At 43.6% G+C, this 21441-nt stretch overlaps 2 protein-coding genes across 2 annotated transcripts; both read left to right on the forward strand.

Moving 5' to 3' along the window:
- Window positions 1–488: 488 nt before the first annotated feature.
- LOC127620084 (uncharacterized) lies at window positions 489–5305 on the forward strand. Its single transcript, XM_052093180.1, has 8 exons — window positions 489–586; window positions 798–862; window positions 1144–1426; window positions 2431–2561; window positions 2646–2678; window positions 2839–3121; window positions 4645–4781; window positions 4873–5305. The coding sequence occupies exons 2-8, from the start codon at window positions 799–801 to the stop codon at window positions 4875–4877; spliced, it is 936 nt and encodes a 311-aa protein (XP_051949140.1). The 5' UTR covers window positions 489–586; window position 798; the 3' UTR covers window positions 4878–5305.
- A 14274-nt stretch (window positions 5306–19579) lies between these two features.
- Window positions 19580–21349, forward strand: LOC127619491 (60S ribosomal protein L14-like). Its single transcript, XM_052092331.1, has 6 exons — window positions 19580–19625; window positions 20174–20275; window positions 20414–20508; window positions 20754–20853; window positions 21090–21143; window positions 21251–21349. The coding sequence occupies exons 1-6, from the start codon at window positions 19623–19625 to the stop codon at window positions 21317–21319; spliced, it is 423 nt and encodes a 140-aa protein (XP_051948291.1). The 5' UTR covers window positions 19580–19622; the 3' UTR covers window positions 21320–21349.
- The last annotated feature ends 92 nt before the right edge of the window (window positions 21350–21441 follow it).

Here is a 21441-nt window from a genome sequence, read left to right on the forward strand (position 1 = left end):
AAATACTCACTATTTCAAAAGTTTAGCCACAATATGTAAACAATATAAACAATAGTAAACATTAACATGATTTTAGTGTGATAAAATAAAATCACTTACTAACCTTTTCTGTTAAAAGTTATATCCAATTTGACAACTTTGTTGCCCTTTTGAAGTATAGTCAAAAAACTAAAATGGCTGTAAAAATTATGAGTTAAACAACTTTATAGCTTAAATAATACATTCATTTTAACAGTAGAATTAATGTAAGTGCTTTTATAAAATTATAAGCTTCACATTTCTTCCACACATTCACTTCCATTGTAATAGCCTCACTGTAACCTCGATTTTTTTCTTTTTTAAAGAAGATGCAAGTCAGAAATATTGTAATCAATACAATTCTTATTTAAAACAGAAGTGAGAATGCCAGTCATTTGAAAGACAGTTTATCCGATTTTGCAACTCATCTTCAACACGTATCAGTTCTAACAGTCTTACACGTACATACAAGAGTACAGAAGAAACCACCGTGTATATATAGAGATCACTCTGCCCATTCAAGCCATGTTTATCTGAGGTTCAACCAAAACATTCTAAGTAGAGAAAGGTAAGGATCATGTGGAACACAGTTGTGATTGTATGACAGCAGGCATCACTAGGTGTGAAAGTTGACTCGCAACCACCAAAAAAAGAGAATTTACTCTGAAGTCAATATTATATGACATACTTGCAGTAGCAATATTTTTCTCTGTCTAAAGGATTAAACTAATTTCTCCATATGCTGAGCTGATGTGCTTAATTCTTTTTTCTGAGAGCAGGATGGGCGCACTTGTGATTTTGTTGCTCACACTTTTGCCTGGGCTGTTTATAGCTGATTTGACAGGTATGTTTAAAATAATACAAGACTTTTTTTTTGCATTGCCATTTATTTTCAGCTAAAAAGATTTCTGGATTCAAGACTCTAGATTCAGTAACAATTTATTGTCATTAATTTCCTTATAAATTGTGTGAAATTAATGTATTAAAGTCGATTTCATAATGCATTACAGAGTGAAATATAAAGCTTGTAATCCTAATTTATCAGGAATATTTTTTTTTATATAAATTTAGCTTCAAAGACAACTGAAAAAATATTTTTAATCACTTTTCTATGATACTGAACAGAGAATTTAGCTCTTCGGGCCAATGCTGTGCAGTCCTCCACGGGTGACCCAAAAGGAGATGCACAACATGCAGTAGATGGCAACAGAAACACATATTACCACCAGAACTCATGCACTCATAGTCAAAGTGAGAGTGATCCCTGGTGGAGAGTGGACCTCACAAATAACTACAATATAACCAAGGTTACTATCACTCATCGTGAAGACTGTTGCAAATGGCGAATATTAGAAGCTCAGATTCGTGTTGGTAACAGCCTGGACAAGAACGGAAATAACAATGAGCTGTACGTTTCTATTGTTGTATCATCTTAACCTGTTTATGATGTCATTTTATGTAATTTTATTCAGATTGTGATTAGGCATTTGTAAGATTACTCCATTGTTTCCAGTATTGGGTAAGTTATGGAAAATGTAATCCATTACAAGTTACTATCTACTTCTCTAAAAATTATAATCATGTGGAAAGTAATCACATTACTAATTTCTTTACTTTTAAGTTACTTTCTAAAACACTTTTTTTCTGCTCAACAAATTCCAAATAATATCTATTTTCTCTTTGTTCATTGTCACACACCCTTCAGCTGTTAGATAAGTACAAACAGACATACATTTGAATTCACCTTTAAGCTGTATTACATATAAAGATAATTTTTTTTATATTTGTAACCCAAATAATGTACTTAAAAGTAATTACTTTCACTGAAAGCCAGTAACTGAAATCTGTTTACAAGAATTTAAAATGTAATGTGTTACACTACTTTTTGTGCCTAAAATAAATAGATTACAGTAACTAATTACTTTTTAATACGATTACACCCAACCCTGATTTTTTCCTGTATGTGAAATAAAACACATATTTATTCATTTTCATTTGGCAGACGCTTTTATCCAAGCGACTTACAGTGCACTTATTACAGGGACAATCCCCCCGGAGCAACCTGGAGTTAAGTGCCTTGCTCAAGGACACAATGGTGGTGGCTGTGGGGTTAGAACCTGTGACCTTCTGATTAACAGCCCTGTGCTTTAGCCACTACGCCACCACCACTCATATCTGCTCACATACATGCTTTGGAACAATTTACAGTATATAGTAAAAAGTACTATACAAATACATTTTAATTAGTTGTAGTGCTCTCTCTAATCTGAGCTACAATATCAACATTGTATGTGTGTGTGTGATGAAATTATAGGTTTGGATTGTGTTAGACTTAGATGTACAGTACAGTATATGTGCTGGAAAGTCTCTGGTTTTCCTCTTTAATGCTCTTTATCATTTATGTATTTGCAGGGCTGCAACTGTTGCCACAGATACTGTCACACAAACGTTTGAGTTTAAGCCTATTAATGGGCGATATGTCAACATTTATCTACCTGGGAACCAAAAGATCCTCACTCTGTGCGAAGTTGAGGTATTTGCAGGTAAGGGACACAGAGAAGACAACTCTGTGATATAATTGGTTTCAGTAAATTTGCATGTGTTCATACTTGTTATTTTATTAACAGAAAAGGAGAATTTAAATCCTACTTGTGTTCCAAGTGAGTGCATTTCATAACTACAGTATAAAGTGTGATGTCAGTTGCATATTTACAGTAAAAGCAATATTGAATAATTAGGATTACATAGTTTAGCAGCATAATGTTAACCATTAAATTGGAATTTACCTCAGCACACTGAAATATATATATTTTTTAACAGGAAATCTTGCTCTTGGAACCAAAGCTGTCCAATCATCCACATATAATGAAATAGGAGATGCCCAAAATGCTATAGATGGTAAAAGTAATTCAAATTACATGCTTAGGTCATGCACTCACACTCAAATTGAGAATGATCCCTGGTGGAGGGTTGACTTGTTGGAGGTCTACATTGTAACCAAAGTTACCATCACTAATCGTGGAGACTGTTGTGAAGAGCGGATAGAAGGTGCTCAGATCCGTATTGGCAACAGTCTGGAAAATAATGGCAACAACAATGAGTTGTAAGTGTTGTTCTCTCTCTCTCTCTCTCTCATTCTTACACCATTGGCCCCCCTTAGGCATTAACTTTACTTAACCAAGACCAAGTGTGGGAGAAATTAATGGTTTCATGGTTTAATAATGAGCAAAACTTTTAAAAACTAGGTTATTTATGAATAAATGAAATAAAAGTCCTTTGAATAAATTATTTTAATAAAAGCACAACCAAAAGTAGTATATATATATATATATATATATATATATATATATATATATATATATATATATATATATATATATATATATATATATATATATATATATATATATATATATTTGGGATGTCAATAGATTAACATTTTTAATCAAATTAATTACATGATGTCTCGATTAATTAATCGTGATTAATCGCATATACAAATATTTGCTAAGAAAGCCCCTCATATAACAATAATTCAATATATAATGATTAAATATTATACATAGTTATCTTTAAATATTAAAAAAGTGTACATATGTATTCAGATAATTCAAATGCATTACATTCTTGTGGCAGAAGAGTTAATCATTGATAAGACAATACAAAAAGCAGCTTTAGAATACAGTGTATTGTTTACTACTATATTATTGAACATAAGACAATCATTGGCAAACAGCTCACAGCAATCCATTTCACAAGTGAATTTGTCAATCAGTTCGAAATATTATGAGGGCTTGTTTAAGGACCCGTCAATTTTAACAAGCTTCAGACATGCTTGTGTAGCGTCTCGGGTGCGTTGCATCAAAAACATACAATTTTTAGGTCATTGCGTCAAGTTAAATATAGTTTAATACTTAGAACATATCTTGAGATCCCTTAGTTCGAATTTGCACTCCATCGAGTGTTATGAATGCAAGAACGTAACGAATGTCTGTTTTGTGTTGTCTGGTTGTTCTCTTTACAAAAAGCTACTCTTTTGATGCTTTGGGAACAGCTTTAGGTGTGACCGGCTGTGAATATGTGTGCAACACGTCAATGAAAATTGACCGGAATTTATAGCCTCTGCCGGTGTAATCATTGGATGCAGAGGAAAGATCCTCATCGTCAGATCTTTTTTCTTCAGATCATTCTGTGTATGTGTGTTTCATGAGCCTTTCAGAACTTTCTTTCCTCTGTTAGAAGTTAGAATTTGTTAGGCAGTGCGCAGAAACTCTCTCTTTCTCTTTTCTTTAAAAAAAAAAAGAAGAAAAAGAATGACTGATAAACAAAGTGAGCGGTGTGTACTCATGTTTACACTCTATGGCTGAAACTGACACACACCAGTGTTGTTTGGGGCAAAAGAAAAACATGGATGCATATCTTCATGTAGAAATTCTGCCACAGCACAGGAAGTTCCTGAGGTTCGCTTTCGGGTCAAAGCCTTCCAGTATCGGGTTCTTCCATTCGGCCTAGCCCTATTAACCCGCACATTCACGAAATGGGCTGTTGATTTATATATATAAAAAAAATGTTTATTCCATTTCTCTATGTCATTCTTTATTCATCTGCCTCTGTGTTCATCCACAGGGCTTCAACAGTTTCGTCCATCCCACCTGGAGGCACAAAAACATTTAAGTTTAAGCCTATTAAGGGGCGATATGTCAACATTTTTCTTTCAGGAGGGAATAAAATACTCACTCTGTGTGAGGTTCAGGTATTTGCAGGTGAGATATCAAATGAGAGAAACAGAATGTGATGTGTGTACGTATGTACTATGTGTAAATTTCCCTAATGATTTTTTGGCTTCATTGACAGATTAATTTGGACAAGATGAAGTTACACCTAGTACTGTGATAAAAGAAGAAAAGACAGAAAAAAAACTTAAGGAAATGATTTTCAAAACATTTATTTTCAGATCGTATTAAGCGTATATCAGATTCCTATTTTCTGCATCAATGTATTGTCAGTAGACACACCATCATGTTGTTCCAAACTTTAATTGAAATGTTATATTTGGTTTGGATTACTTACTTTATGGTAAACTTTTTGTAGCTTGATCATCTACATCTAAGAATAGCCTGGATATTCTGCTATGTATCTTTTTTGTGTTTCATGGAAAATTGATTGGGGATTTTCAATGCCATTAAGATGAGTAGATGTCATTTTCTCAGTGAACTTTCCCTTTAAAATGCACTTTTAATACTTAAGAGCTGTTTCAGTGAACATTCAATAAATGTTTTAATCTTTAAAACACAGCTTGGGCTCACCTTTCCTTTCTAAATTAATAATAAGGATAACATTTTTTTTTATATTCCTGAAACCAAAAAGGCTAATTTGGAAGCATTTAATTACAGCAGAAGAAGGAGGAGGTATAGTGAAATGTTTGTGTGGTTTACAGCATAGGTATGTTTTTATCTCATTTTAGGTACTGACCTTCAATCATATTTGTCACACCAAACAGTACCTGATAAATATTGACACTAAAATAAATAAAATCAGCAAGTCCCACACAGCATAACTCATCGTTCATGTCATTCAGATAAATATTGACACTAAAATAAATAAAATCAGCAAGTCCCACACAACATAACTCATCGTTCATGTCATTCAGTCTTTGGCAAACGCTTTGAATTTGTCTTTGACCTTCATTTATCCAAAGGACTTCTAACCACATTTTTCACATTACAATGCGCACAATCAATCGACAGCATTTGTGGCATTATGTTGATTACCACAAAAGTAATTTTGACTCGTCCCTCCTTTTCTTAAAAAAAAATATTTTTAATATTTGGGATCAATATTTGGAGGGTTTAAAGGCTGAAATGTGAACCGTATAATTTTATAAAAGCACTTACATTTATTCTTCTGTTAAAATTTTTATTGTTGGGTGAAATTCTTTGGATGCAAGTGGCACAAAATTGCAACTCCTATCTACTTATATAGGGTAAGACCGAAATCTCCAAAACGGTTGGTCAAGATTACGATCAAAGGACATATTTTATATCAGCAGTTAAATCAGACAACAAAGTCATAAATTGTGCTGCTTTAGCTCAGATCACGCTAAAAAACACTGGTCTTAGGCTGGTCCTACTAATGCGCATGCATATTATCGAGTTGACTGATCTGGTGATATCTGTATTTAAAAGGTCATTTTAAATGTAAGGCAGGACTTCCTTTTCTACGTCCGTCAAATTTGGCATTCTAATTTCACCCATTTATTTTAATACCAGTGCTTCATCTTGGGCTAAATAGTCTGCTTTAAAGTTAATAACTTTTTTAGTTTAGTTTTTTTCAGCCACATATAAGCATGGATTCCTTGTGAACAGTCTAAAAACCATTTAAGGATTTGCAAAGGAACTGTTATTGAAGTATGGGGCAGTTAAAAATACTTAAACTTAGTTCACCCATAAATGAACATTTGCTGATAATTTACTCACCCTCAGACCATCCAAGATGTATCTTTGTTGTTTGTTACTTCATCAAAACGGAAGATTTTTAGGATTTCAGGTCAGGGGGTTGTAACCCGCACATAAACACACAAGATGAGGCAGTCACAATGTCGGAGAAAAACTGCTTTTATTAGTATAAGAGCAGGCAACAGTACAAAAACAGGGCAAATCCAGTGAAGAATGGTCAGGGAAAGCGTAGAGTCGAAAGCCGGGGAATCAAGGAGAGTAAAGGGGGCAAATCCGGGAGAGTAGTCGAGGGGAGCGAGGGTCAAAGCCGGGGTAAACGGGATGTATAACAAGTGGGAGCAAAGACAGGGGAACTAGGGGAGCTGGCAAGCTAAGAGGAAGAATAGTAGGGAGGTCAAAACTAGATGAGACTAGCGGGGGGGGCAAAACTAGACAAGACTAGCGGGGCAAAGATATGGGGAACTAAATACAATAACCAACCCCAAACAAACGAAAGGATAGTGAGTTAAATAGGGGAACTAACGAGCGGTGCGGGTGTAACGAATATCAGTGATGAGACGAGTGCAGGTGTCACTAATGTGTGGGGATTGGAAGCGCGTGAGTGCAGGTGGTCATAATGTTCTGGCTGAAGCGGGCATGTGTGCCAGAGGGGGGAGATAGTTTACGAGTGAGAGCTCGTAATAGCAAAACCGGGCGTGGAAGCCCGAGGGAGGAAAAAGAGCGTACGAGCTCAAGGGGGCAGAGCGAGGGAGCGGGAAGCGAGCACGCTCGCGGAGTGCATGTGTGCGTGATCGAGGAAGCGGAGATGGGGCAGAGGAGCGGGATGCGTGACAGTACTCCCCCCTCTATAACGGATGGCTCCAGACGGCCGCGCTCGGCTGCTAAGCTCGAGGGAACAGAACGAGCGTGTGAGCTCGTGGGGGGCAGAACGAGCGTGTGAGCTCGAGGGAACAGAAAACCCACAAAAACACACAAACAAAATGAGGGCAGTCCAAGGGGGATAGAAGGTACAAAATGGAACTAAAACAGTCCATGTGGGGGTCAATGGGCAGTTCAAGGCAAGGTCAGGAGAAACATAGCGGACAGGCGGGTGGTCGGGAGATCTAGGGGGCAGCCGTAGGGCAGAGACTGGGTCAGGGGGTCTGGAAGGCGACTGGAGGACAGGGACTGGGTCCGGGGGTCTGGAAGGTGACCACCAGACAGGAATAGGGTCCGGACGCCAGGGAAGAGGCCACAGGACAGGGAGCGGGTCAGGAAGTCCGGGCTGAGCCGTGAAAGGCGAAGCCGTCAGAGGCGGCACCGTAGGCGGCTCTGGAGGTGGGGTTCTGGAAGGCTCTGGAGGTGGAGCCGAAGGAGGCTTTAGGGGCGAAGGCCTGGAAGGCTCTGGAGGTGGAGCCAAGGGAGGCTTTAGGGGCGAAGGCCTGGAAGGCTCTGGAGGTGGAGCCAAGGGAGGTGACGTCGTGGGAGGTTTCCGAGGCGACGGCTGGGCAGGCTCTGTAGTCTCGGGGGGTAGAGCCGTAGGAGGCTTGGGAGGCGGAGCCGCAAGAGGCTCGGGAGGGGGAGCCATTGGAGGAGGAGCCGTAGGAGGCTCGGGAGGCGGAGCCGCAGGAGGCTCGAGAGGCGGAGCCGTAGGAGGCTCGAGAGGCGGAGCCGTAGGAGGCTCGAGAGGCGGAGCCGTAGGAGTAGAGCCGTGAGAGGCTCGGGGAAAAAGGTCGTGGAAGACTCGAGAGGCTCGAGGGGGGGAGCCATGAATGACTCGAGAGACGAAGCCCTGAGAGGCTTGGAAGGGGGAGGAGCCCTGAGAGACTCGAGAGGCGAAGCCGTGAGAGGCTTGAGGGGTGGAGCCATGAAAGATTCGAGGGACGGAGCCCTGAGAGGCTCGAGGGGAGGAGGAGCCCTGAGAGGAGGAGCCCTGAGAGGCTCGAGGGGAGGAGAAGCTCTGGGAGGCTTGAGGGGAGGAGGAGCCCTGAGAGACTCGAGAGGCGAAGCCGTGAGAGGCTTGAGGGGTGGAGCCATGAAAGACTCGAGGGGCGGAGCCCTGGGAGGCTCGAGGGGAGGAGGAGTCCTGAGAGACTCGAGAGGCGGAGCCCTGAGAGGCATGAGAGGGGGAGGAGCCCTGAGAGACTCGAGGAGGCGAAGCCGTGAGAGGCTTGAGGGGTGGAGCCATGAAAGACTCGTGAGGAGAAGCCCTAGGAGGCTTGAGGGGGAGGAGCCCTGAGAGGCTCGAGAGGCGAAGCCCTGAAAGGCTCGAGGGGTGGAGCCCTGAGAGGCTCGAGGGGAGGAGCCCTGAGAGGCTCGTGAGGAGGAGCCCTGAGAGGCTCGAGGGGTGGAGCCATGAGAGGCTCGAGGGGTGGAGCCATGAGAGGCTCGTGAGGAGGAGCCCTGAGAGGCTCGAGGGGTGGAGCCCTGAGAGGCTCGTGAGGAGGAGCCCTGAGAGGCTCGAGGGGTGGAGCCGTGGAAGACTCTGGGGGCGGAGCAGAACCCGGCAGAGCCGTGGAAGACTCTGGGGGCAGAGCAGAACCCGGCAGAGCCGTGGAAGACTCTGGGGGCGGAGCAGAACCCGGCAGAGCCGTGGAAGACTCTGGGGGCGGAGCAGAACCCGGCAGAGCCGTGGAAGACTCTGGGGGAACCTCTGCGGTCTTGAGCACAAGACGAGACTGGGGAGAAGGGGCCCTCTTCCTTCTCTTACGTCTTCGGCTACAGGCGCTGGCTCGCTGACCATGGCGGGCATGGGCGCTGGCTCGTTGGCCGTGGCGGGCATGGGCGCTGGCTCGTTGGCCGTGGCGGGCATGGGCGCTGGCTCGTGGGCCGTGGCGGGCATGGGCGTTGACTCGCTGGCCGTGCCAGGCTTCCAGGCTGGGGCCGTGACAGGCCTCGGGACTGGGGCCGTGTCTGGCTTCAAGACGGGGGCCGTGTCTGGCTTCAAGACGGGGGCCATGTCTGGCTTCAAGACGGGGGTCGTGTCTGGCAACACTGGTTCAGTGTCTGCCTCCCCTACAGTAAACGAGGAACCAGCGTACAGTAGGGCGAGGTCAATAAACTGAGCCAGGTTAAGGGAGCAGCGACCACCAGGCATGAATGATGAGGCTGGCTCATTCAGTCCATGTTGAAAAATGGTTTTCAGAGCCACCTCATTAAAATTCACCTGGTTGGCCAGGGCACAAAAATCCACAACATAGACCTCCAAGGGTTGACTCCCCTGACGCAACCCCACGAGTCGGGCCGCTGGCTCCATAATGTCGAGGGCGGGGTTATGAGTTACACAACCGCTGCCTCGCATAAAAAACCCTTGGTCAGCGTCCGAAGAGCCGTCAAACCTCTCAGGGGGTTGAAGGCTCACGGCGCTCAGAAATGCGCTGGGAGTATAAACGGGCTCAGGGACAGACACCGGCAGAACAGGGTGACAAAAGTCAAACAAAGTGCTTACCTGCTGTCCCTGGGCCGTGAGTGCGTGGTAATCTCTCCCAGCCGCAAATCCGCGCTCGGAACACGCCACGAAAATCCGCTCTAGTGAGCTGCGCGAATCCGTGGGGTGCATTGTGACTGCCTTCGGTTAGGTTGGTTATTCTGTAACCCGCACACAAACACACAAGATGAGGCAGTCACAAAACTGCTTTTATTAGTATAAGAGCAGGCAACAGTACAAAAACAGGGCAAATCCAGTGAAGAATGGTCAGGGAAAGCGTAGAGTCGAAAGCCGGGGAATCAAAGAGAGTAAAGGGGGCAAATCCGGGAGAGTAGTCGAGGGGAGCGAGGGTCAAAGCCAGGGTAAACAGGATGTATAACAAGTGGGAGCAAAGACAGGGGAACTAGGGGAGCTGGCAAGCTAAGAGGAAGAATAGTAGGGAGGTCAAAACTAGACGAGACTAGCGGGGCGGGGGGGGGGGCAAAACTAGACGAGACTAGCGTGGCGTGGCAAAGATATGGGGAACTAAATACAATAACAATAATATCAGTGATGAGACGAGTGCAGGTGTCACTAATGTGTGGGGATTGGAAGCGCGTGAGTGCAGGTGGTCATAATGTTCTGGCTGAAGCGGGCATGTGAGCCAGAGGGGGGAGATAGTTTACGAGCGAGAGCTCAGTACATAAAAACCGGGCATGGAAGCCCGAGAGAGGAAAAAGAGCGTACGAGCTCAAGGGGGCGGAGTGAGGGAGCGGGAAGCGAGCACGCTCGCGGAGTGCATGTGTGCGTGCTCGAGGAAGCGGAGATGGGGCAGAGGAGCGGGGTTCGTGACAGGGGTATCATGTTTTGTTGAACTCTAGGGCTTAATTTGTGCCGATCGTCCCATCATTGTGGGCATGATTCGTGCTTCGTGCACATCATTTGGCTGGTTCAGAAACCTGTTGGGCCACATACTCTAATTTTGTTTAGGGCCCCCAAAACCCTAGGGCCAGCCCTGCCATGAAGCACACACCTCATGCATCCTCCGAATTCCCGTGAATGAAGGTCGCATTCAGAGTGTCCTATTCGTTTTTCTGAAACGAGACAGCCTCGACGACATTTGCAGCTGACAAATGCGAACGCCAGAGGACGCAGACTTTCAAACGAGACACAGTCAATGACACGCTTCCTACCTCCTCCTCCACACATGACCTTACCAAGGAGCTTATGTCATCCCTCTCATGAGCGTGCGTCACAAGAGATGTACAGAAGCGAACATTTGTAGTTAAAAAGTTATAAATATTGTTTTGTTTCTAAAAATAATCAATCTTTTTGGTTCAGAAGTTTATTTGTCAACTGGAGTCGTGGGGATTATTATGATGCACCTTAAAAATGCATTTTGGGCCATCAAAAAAATGGAGTACATTCACCTTCATTGTTTAAAGGAGGAGGTCTGAAATGTTAATTCTGCTTTATCTAGATATAAATCTGTTTTAATATATTTTCAAATAAATAATTGTGTTCCCTAAAACAACGGCTTTTTCTTTAATCTACTGCAAATATATTCTAATCATAGGCAATGGGGGGCAGGGGGTATCATGTTTTGTACTCCAGGGCTTAATTTGTGCCAGATCGTCCCATCATTGTGGCCATAATTCGTGCTTCGTGCACATCCTTTGGCTGGTTCAGAAACCTATAGGGCCCCATACACTATTTTTTTTAGGGCCCCCAAAACCCTAGGGCCGGCCCTGCTTATGTGAAAAAGCTGTTTTTTGGTGTGTTCCTCTATAAATGAACATTAAGTTTATTAATTTAGGCAGTACTGTATGTGCCTTGGAAAACAATTAATGTGGTCACATTGTGTTGGTATATTATGAATTGGTTGTTGATAAGCGGTATACTGTATTGAACTGGTTCAGTCTTATCAATGAGTTATCTTTTTTATTTTTTACTACTTTGAAAAGTGTGGGGAAAATGCTGTCAAATGTAGATAAACAATAATTGTGAAATTCTCAGTATTTTTGTCTTGATGTTGATAAAACCCCATGAAAATCATTCCCTGCCTGAAACCACCCCTTTGAAAATTATTTAACCTCAGCTTGATTTTAAATCTTTGCAGGCAATATTGTATATATGCTGTCAGAGTATAAAGGTGTTTACATGTTATTGAGGGACTTTAATTTAAATTGTAATATTTCAAATGTAATATTTTATATTAAATTAAAACCATTAGAAGTAATTTCACATTTTCAAACATGCCAATGCAAAGTAAGGTTGACAAAACCCTGGATCAACAGTTGCTCATGCTTCACCCACACACAAAAAAAAAACATTTAGCCAACTCTGTTAATTACTGTGATCGACTGATTGACCAAAGTCAGTTAGTCATTGACCATATACAGTAATTATAATAACCTATTGTCTCAATCTGACCAGCATTATATAAGACAAACTTGATGTGCCAATTGTCACTAAGTAAAAAAAGTGTAACTGAGAGTATAAGGAATTATAGTTATTAACACATCATTGAAACACACATTAATGTGGGTTCTCTTTAACTACAGAATTGTGTCCTTTCTCTCAAAATAAATAAAAGAAAGCAGGTTATTGAAACACAAACAAATGTGCTATATTCTTAATGCTGAGATAACCATGACTGTGATTTTGATGCTCACATTTCTATCTGGGCTGTGTATCTCTGCTTTAACAGGTGAGCTTTATTTAATGCTATCAGAGCCATCACATTTTTATGTATGGATTTTAAATATGATCTAAAATGATCTCTTTCTTACTAACAATAGCTGATTGCAAATTACCTATGCTTGGTGTAATATTATCATTTACTTATCATTCTCATAATTTAAGTAGCCTATTATTTGAAGTGACTTCTTAAGAACTTTATGACAAACCTGTTTTATCCTTTTAAATTATTGTTTTAAAATCTATTAAATCTCTGAATTATCAAATGAAAAAAGCATAGGACAATTATTATTTTATGTGTGTCATGTTCATTGGTGTCTTTTGTCTTCGTGCTCTTATTTTGAAGTTCTGTTTAGTCCTTGTTTCCTGTTTCCTGTTTGGTTTCTGTCATGTTCATTGGTTTCCTTTGTTGTTGTGCTCTTATGTTGAAGTTTAGTTTAGCCCCTGTTTCCTGGTTCCTGTTTCCTGTTTGGTTTTTTGTAGTCCTTTGTAGTTTGTTATTATGATTGGTGTTCCCTTGATTATTTCTTCCAGGTGTCCCTCATTCCCTTGTTAATTTGCCTTTGGTTTCTGTTAATCACCTTGTTATCTTGTTTGAGTTCTGTTCTTTCATTGGCCCCTTTTCCCATGTTTGTGTATTTAAACCCTGGTTTTTTGTTCAGTCCTTGTCGATCGTTGTTTGATGTTAACCCGGTGTATCTTTCCCTCCCGAGTTCCCTGTTCGTGTCTACCTTGGTCAGCTTACTCAGTTTATGTTTCTTTTCCCCATCGTTACTTTGTGTTTTTCCTTTGTTGTTCATTTAATAAAGTTCAACTGCGTTTGGATCCGCATCTCCTCGTCTGCTTCGTTACTCAAGCATAACAGAACGATCGACCAACTATGGATCCAGCAGTTATACGGGCCAACTGCCGGTTGCTCAACCTCAAACAAGAGGGCAGCCCTGTTGAAGACCACATCAGCGACTTCCTCGGCTGGCGAAATTCACAGACTTCCCGGACTCAGCCCTGGTGGTCTTCTTCAGGGACACTTTACACGGTTCAGCTCAGGGAGCGTTTGCGCCGGCAACGCTTGGTTGGACTCTCCACGACTTCCTGGAGGCGACCTTACTGGTCTGCGGCTCACCCTACACTGTGGTCTTCGCCGAGGAGGATTCCACCTCTCCTCCCACTGTGGTGACTCCCCAGTCGTCCTTGGCGCTTCCTGTCGCGCCAGCCCCACCTGTCAGCGAGCCCGTCCCCACGCCAGTCGCCTTCCATGAGCCAGCGCGGCCCACTGCGTCTGCCCGGAGGATGGAGAGAAGACGGGCTTCCGCCTCCCGGCCCGCGCCAGCCCCGGTCTGCGAGCCAGAGCCCACGCATGTCACGGTGAGCGAGCTAAAGCCCACGCATGTCACTGTGAGCGAGCCTGAGCCCTCGACCGTCCCCGAGCCAGTGCCTGTAGCCTCAGACGTCAGTGAGCCAGTGCCGTTAGCCTCGACCGTCCCTGAGCCAGCGCCTGTAGCCTCGACCGTCCCTGAGCCAGCGCCTGTAGCCTCGACCGTCCCTGAGCCAGCGCCTGTAGCCTCGACCGTCCCTGAGCCAGCGCCTGTAGCCTCGACCGTCCCTGAGCCAGCGCCTGTAGCCTCGACCGTCCCTGAGCCAGCGCCTGTAGCCTCGACCGTCCCTGAGCCAGCGCCTGTAGCCTCGACCGTCCAAGAGCCAGCGCCAGTGGTCGTGCCCATCCTAGAGCCAGCACCTCTCAAGCCTTCCAGGGCTCCTCCTCCCGAGTCTTCCAGGGCTCCGCCTCCCAAGTCTCTCGAGCTTTCCAGAGCTCCGCCTCCCAAGTCTCTCGAGCTTTCCAGAGCTCCGCCTCCCGAGCTTTCCAGAGCTCCGCCTCCCGAGCTTTCCAGAGCTCCGCCTCCCGAGCCTCCCAGGGCTCCGCCTCTCAAGCCTCTCGAACCTCCCAGAGCTCCACCTCTCAAGCCCCTCGAGCCTCCTAGGGCTCCGCCTCCCAAGACCCTCGAGCCTTCCAGGGCTCCGCCCCTCAAATCTCTCGTCTTCCAGGGCTCCGCCCCTCAAGTCTCTCGAGTCTTCCAGGGCTCCGTCTCTCAAGCCTCCCAAGCTTTCCAGAGCTCCGCCCCCTGAGCTTCCCAGAGCTCCGCCTCTCAAGCCTTCCAGGGTTCCGCCCCTCAAGCCCCTCGAGCCTGCCAGGGCTCCGCCCCTCGAGCCTGCCAGGGCTCCGCCCCTCGAGCCTCCTACGGCTCCGCCCTCAGAGCTTCCCGAGCCTCCTAGGGCTCTTCTCCCCGAGCCTCCTGCGGCTCCGCCTCCAAAGCCTCCTGCGGCTCCGCCTCCTGAGCCTTCCTCAGCTCCGTCCCCGGAGCCTTCCAGGCCTCCGCCTCTAGAACTGCCTACGGCGCCAACGCCCTCGGCTCCACCTCCTAGGCCTTCCTCTGCTCCGTCTCCTGAGCCTTCCTCTGAGCCTCCTGAGCCTCCCTCAGCCCCGCCTCCTGAGCCTCCCTCAGCCCCGCCCCCAGAGCCTCCCTCAGCTCCGCCTCCTGAGCTCCCAGAGCCTCCCTCAGCTCCGCCTCCTGAGCTCCCAGAGCCTCCCCCAGCTCTGCCTCCTGCTCCTCCAGAGCTTTCCATGGGTCCGCCCCCCTTGGCTCCGCCTCCTGAGCCTCCAGAACCTCCCACAGCTTCGTCTCCAGAGCCCCTCTCAGCTCCGCCTCCGGGACCTGCCCCTGTCCTGAGGTTGCCTCCCAGGCCTCCTGGACCTGTCCCTGTCCGATGGCCACCTCCCAGGTCCCCTGAACCGGCCCTTGCCTTGTGGCCAGCTCCCAGGCCATCCAAACCGGCCTCTGTCCTGTGGCCACCTCCCAGGCCCCCCCGAACCGGCCCCTGCTCTGCGGCCATCTCCCAGTCCACCTAAACCCGCCCCTACCCGGTGGAAGCTTCCCAGGCCACCCGACCTGGTTCCCAGCACACACCCCCAGAGACTGCTAATCTGCCCTCTCGCCCTCCTTTGTCTGTCTCCGTGTCCCTTGTGCCCCCCTTGGCCTGCCTGTCCGCCCCTCGTTGCTCCCTGGACTGCCTGCCTGCCCCTCGTCGCCCCCCCGGACTGCCGGTCTGCCTCTCGTTGCCCCCTGGACTGCCTGTCTGCCCTTTGTGCCCCCTGTCATTTGTCAGTTGTTCTTCCTGTTTTTTTTGTTTTGGATCGTCTGGAATCCGATCCTTTTGAGGGGGGGTTCTGTCATGTTCATTGGTGTCTTTTGTCTTCGTGCTCTTATTTTGAAGTTCAGTTTAGTCCTTGTTTCCTGTTTCCTGTTTGGTTTCTGTCATGTTCATTGGTTTCCTTTTGTTGTTGTGCTCTTATGTTGAAGTTTAGTTTAGCCCCTGTTTCCTGGTTCCTGTTTGGTTTTTTTGTAGTCCTTTTGTAGTTTGTTATTATGATTGGTGTTCCCTTGATTATTTCTTCCAGGTGTCCCTCATTCCCTTGTTAATTTGCCTTTGGTTTCTGTTAATCACCTTGTTATCTTGTTTGAGTTCTGTTCTTTCATTGGCCCCTTTTCCCATGTTTGTGTATTTAAACCCTGGTTTTTTGTTCAGTCCTTGTCGATCGTTGTTTGATGTTAACCCGGTGTATCTTTCCCTCCCGAGTTCCCTGTTCGTGTCTACCTTGGTCAGCTTACTCAGTTTATGTTTCTTTTCCCCATCGTGGGTTGTTACTTTGTGTTTTTCCTTTGTTCATTTAATAAAGTTCAACTGCGTTTGGATCCGCATCTCCTCGTCTGCTTCGTTACTCAAGCATAACAATGTGACATGATCAAAGTATATTAGCTTCAGAACTTTGTTTCTCTTATTTGTTTATTTACATAAGTATATATATCTTGGACAGAAAATCTTGCTTTTAAAGCATCTAGGTTACGTATGTAACCTCCGTTCCCCGATGGAGGGAACGAGACGCTGTGTCGGAGAAGCGACACTAGGGGTCTCTCTTGAGCACCTATATATATTATATACCTCTGTTCTATGAAAAAAGACCAATGAGAAGTTGGCAGACGGTATTTGCATATCCCGCCCCCGGACATACGGGTATTTAGGCGGGGCAAATACGGGAGTTCATTCAGTATTTTTCTGAGGAGCCGGAAATGGTTCGGCCACAACAGTAGCTCGGCTCAGCGACGTGGCGGGGGTAGACACAACGTCTCGTTCCCTCCATTGGGGAACAGAGGTTACATACGTAACCTAGACGTTCCCCTTCTGTCGCTCTCTCCACGTTGTGTCAGAGAAGCGACACTAGGGGTCCCACTTCAATCATGCCATGCACTGAGCCGTGTACGTGAACTGCTGATACAGAAGCAGGCAGGTATTCTTACGTGCAGACGCGACCAGCTGTATCAGGCTGCACGTACCCTTGAGAAAACACGGACGATACTGACTCAACTCGGAGATTGTAGAATCTCGTGAAAGTGTTAGGTGTTGCCGACCCTGCTGCTCTACAGATGTCTGCTAGGGAGGTGCAAGTTGAGTGCGCTCGAACCCGCAAAAAAGGGGAGGGGGGGGGGCACGGCCTGAGTGTGATAAGCCAATGAAATGGCATCGACAACCCAGTGGGCAAGCCTCTGTTTGGAGACAGTGTTCCCTTTCTGCTGTCCCCCGAAGCAGACAAAGAGCTGCTCAGAACGTCTAGAGCTCTGCGTGCGGTCCAGATAGATACGCAAAGCACGTACCGGACAACGTAGGCCCTGGTATAGGATGTGCATTATATGCAGATGATGGCGCCATATGGAAGAGGGGTCGAAACATCTTGCAGGTCATCGCTTGCATGTAGGCAGCCATTAAAAAGGTGGAACAGTGGACTATAGACTGGAGATTTAAAATGTCAACAAGTAAATCATGTTGTATGTTCTATACTTGCAAAAGAGTCCCAGAACTTTATGAATTAATATTATATGATAAAGCTTTAGAATGAGTGAAAACAGATATAAATGAAAAAACATATAGATGAAATTGATAATAAATGTGGAAAGTCCTTAAATGTGATGAGGGCAATAGCTGGCAAAGAGTGGGGAGCAGAAAGAATATGATTGTTGATGATATATCAAGCTATGATTAGATCTGTGTTGGATTATGGCTGTATGATATATGGTGCCGCATTAATAACATTATTAAAGCGATTGGATAAAATACAGTATAGAACTCTTAGGATATGCTTAGGAGCAGTAAAATCAACACCAAATAATGCTCTACTGGTTGAGACAAATTAAATGCCACTGAATTTGCGTAGAATAACATTATCACTGACATACTGGAAATATATGAAGAGTTACGTTGGAAATCACACTGCTACTGGGATATTAAATAACTGTTGGGAATATGTAAACAAAAAAGAAAGGGGATTTGGAAGGAGCATAAGCCCCTTAGCAGAAAAATATCAGATTGCAGAGACTGAGTGTAATATGTCACCTGTATGGAGAGAGGTACCGGCAGGGACATTTCCTGAGGTTGAAAATGACCTGGAGATATTAGAAAAGATAAGAGATTGGGAGGAAATGGGCATGACAACATCTAATGTAAAAAAAGCATGTTCAGGGAAAATTTTATGAAAGTCTAAAAATATATACAGATGGATCAAAAGATCCAACCACAGGAATTACAGGAATAGGAGTGTATATTCCAGTAGAAAGTGTAGAAATGTTAAAACGATTAACAGCTAATTTATCTATATATTCTGTAGAGATAACTGCCATCATAATAGGTTTAACTTGGGTAGAGGAATCAAGACCTGACAGAGTAGTTATATGTTCTGATTCAGCATCAGTATTAACATCTTTAGCTACCCGAAGATCATCCAGAGAAGAATTGATACATTAAATATTCATGCTCTTGTATTGTATTCAAAGAAAAGGAGGGACAGTCGGATTCTGTTGGGTACCAGCACATAAAGGGATTCATGGAAATTAAGCTGCTGATGAGTTAGCGAAGAAGGCTTTAAAAAGAAATGAAGAGGATATTGGAGTAACACTAGGTAAGGGAAAAATTTAATCTATTATTAAGAAAAATATTAAGAAAGAGTGGCAAGAAATATGGGATAATGACAAGAAGGGAAGATATTTATATAAAATAAAAAAAAACTGGTAGAAATTAATAAATGTATATGTGGCAGAAACAGGAACAAAGAGGTTATAATAACTAGATTAAGGCTTGGTCGTACAGGATTCAACACTTCATTGGCTTTAATAGGAATCCAATGAAATTATTTATGCGAATATTGTAGAGAAAAAGAAACTGTAGAGCATGTCATATTTTACTGTAGAAGGTATATACAGGAGAGAAGGGAATTAATACAATATTTAAAAAATAATGGACATAAAGATAGGGAGTTGGAGTATCTATTAGGAATAGAGGTTAATAGAGATAGGTTAGGATATAGGGTTTTAATACAATACATGTATAGGACAGGTTTGAATGTTAGAATATATCAAAGAACAGATTGAACAGATTACATATATATATATGTGTGTGTGTGTGTGGATTAAAAGAAAAGCATGGAATACGATGCATTAAACTGAACAGTAGGTGGAGACATGTGCTCATGACACCAGTCCGCCATTAAAATAAAAGAAGAAAAGGTGATAGGTTATTTTACTTGTAAATCCGTTTACCGTATTTTAACAGAAGTGGTCCGTCTCTGCTTGGTTTAACCATTTCGGTTAAACCCAAGAATACGATAACCAATAAAAAAAGTTTATGATACTTTTTTTAAATAATGTGCCTACCAGTAGATACATGAAATATTTAATTTTGTGAAAGCTCTTCTTCGTTGATATTATTTCCCCCTTTCTTTTCTTACCTAAAATTACCATCTGTGGTATTGTCACAGCACATGCATGGTCTTGTATGATCTGAACTGAAACGGTAAAATAAACATTCTATGTATTTATCTATCGAATCAAGATAAATTCCAACAGATACTTTACTGTTTTTTGACTAATGAAATCGCTCCGCGCGTGCGCAGTGTGGAAACGGAAGATTCATCATTCCCGAGCGGAAGTGCTTTAGTTCTTTTTCTACCACGGTCTGCCATAATGGTGAGTGAACTCACTTACGCGGAGTCTGAAATTTTGTATATAAAGTATCTTTCTGTAGCGTTTCCCATAAAGAACGTATCAGATTCGTATCTTAACGTCTTAATGCCCCATAGATAGTGTTTTTCTAGTATTAATTTGGTGCGCTCTGTGTGGAAATAAGCTTTAAGCATGTCTCGAAACAACGTGGTAGAGCTATTTAGGCCGGAATTACTGACACTTTCCGATCAAGTAGACTAGATTCGTGGTTTATACTTAATTACTGTCTAATTATGCTAAATTAACGGCGCCTATATTATTAATGCGTCTTAGCGTGTGGTTTTTGTGTGCATACCGCGGACAGGTGTTCTATGGATATGAAGGCTAACGAGTTTGAAATAAGGGAAACCAACCAAAATAGATAAAGTGTGTTAAATGTGCGTCTCCAGTTATTTATTTGCCGAGAAAGGGAATGCCAGTTCGTGTCATATAGTCCAAATGTTTTTGAAAGGCTTTCAAACTGACAATGTATAAGTCGCATTTGTATTTGTCTTTCAATTTTTGTTTCTCAGGTGTTTAAACGCTTTGTCGAAATCGGCCGCGTTGCTTTCATTGCATTCGGCCCACATGAGGGCAAGTTGGTGGCAATTGTAGATGTAATTGACCAAAACAGGGTGAGTTTGTGATTTCAACTGTATAATGTGCTGGTACAGTGTTTCATTTAAATAAGATGGTCTAACGTTTATGTAACCTGATTCTTTGTGCTAAATCACATATGGCATGTTTAACTTAGTAGTTTTGTCATTATTTAGGCACTGGTAGATGGCCCATGCACAGGAGTGAAGAGACAGGCTATGCCATTCAAGTGTTTGCAACTCACTGACTATGTCATCAAAGTACCTCACAGGTAAGCTTATGTGCTTGAGGTTTTTTCATTTACTATATTGATTACATTTAGATTTTTATTCACTGAGCTGAATTTTTAGTTTATTGAAGCAGTATTTCATTATCCATGGTGCAAAATTATATACATGTCTTTTTTAGATTGCAACAAACTTGAAAGGAAAAAAGGACAAAGTTGATTTTATTGTTTTATATTTGCTAATTACATTCTTCGTCAATTTCCTACATCACGTTTTCGGTTGACTTAAGCGCCCGTCAGAAGTACGTGAGACGTGCCTGGGAAAAGGCGGAGATCAACCAGAAGTGGGAAGAAAGCAGCTGGGCCAAGAAAATTGAGGCCAGAAAGAAGGTATGTGATGCCACTCCAAACAGATACTTAAAGACCCTACTGAGTCCTAAGATACAACAGTTGGCTGATGGGGATTTAAATGGTTTTGTTTTTGCTAAATTAAAATGGACTATTGTGTGATAAATGTTTAGTGAATCTTGACTCATCTTGGTTGGATTACAGGGAATTTAACATATAAGAATATTTATCTGCTGCTTAATGTTTTACTACCATGCTAAATATCATTCTCTTAACAGAGGGCCACAATGTCTGACTTCGATCGCTACAAAGTGATGAAGGCTAAGAAAATGGTACGTTTTTGTTAAATGGTAGAGGGAAAAAAAATAAGTTACTTGTATAATGCTTCAGAAGAGGTGGTGTGAACAAACTAACCTATATGACTGTTTACTCTCTGCAGAGGAACAAGATCATCAAGCACGAGATGAAAAAGCTCCAGAAAGCTGCCACAGCACAAAAGAAAGCATAACATATCTTCAATAAATGTGTTTGAATTGGAGCTTTGTCAGTTGTTAATGTGCATTATATTGCCCAACAACAGATTGGTAGATGTTTTTGAAGGTGATTTTGCACAGGGTTTTTATCAGATAT

The sequence above is a fragment of the Xyrauchen texanus genome, chromosome 26, assembly GCF_025860055.1.
Source record: "Xyrauchen texanus isolate HMW12.3.18 chromosome 26, RBS_HiC_50CHRs, whole genome shotgun sequence".
Taxonomy (NCBI): domain Eukaryota; kingdom Metazoa; phylum Chordata; class Actinopteri; order Cypriniformes; family Catostomidae; genus Xyrauchen; species Xyrauchen texanus.

What these genes read in the sequence shown, in the direction of transcription:
- LOC127619491 (XM_052092331.1), top strand. An exon ending in ATGTAATTGACCAAAACAGG is followed by an intron (nt 20,276 to 20,413) that starts GTGAGTTTGTGA and finishes GTCATTATTTAG; the next exon opens with GCACTGGTAGATGGCCCATG. An exon ending in GTCATCAAAGTACCTCACAG is followed by an intron (nt 20,509 to 20,753) that starts GTAAGCTTATGT and finishes GGTTGACTTAAG; the next exon opens with CGCCCGTCAGAAGTACGTGA.
- LOC127620084 (XM_052093180.1), top strand. Translation starts at nt 799, where the DNA reads ATGGGCGCACTTGTGATTTTGTTGCTCACACTTTTGCCTGGGCTGTTT. An exon ending in CGAAGTTGAGGTATTTGCAG is followed by an intron (nt 2,562 to 2,645) that starts GTAAGGGACACA and finishes TTTTATTAACAG; the next exon opens with AAAAGGAGAATTTAAATCCT. An exon ending in AAATCCTACTTGTGTTCCAA is followed by an intron (nt 2,679 to 2,838) that starts GTGAGTGCATTT and finishes ATTTTTTAACAG; the next exon opens with GAAATCTTGCTCTTGGAACC.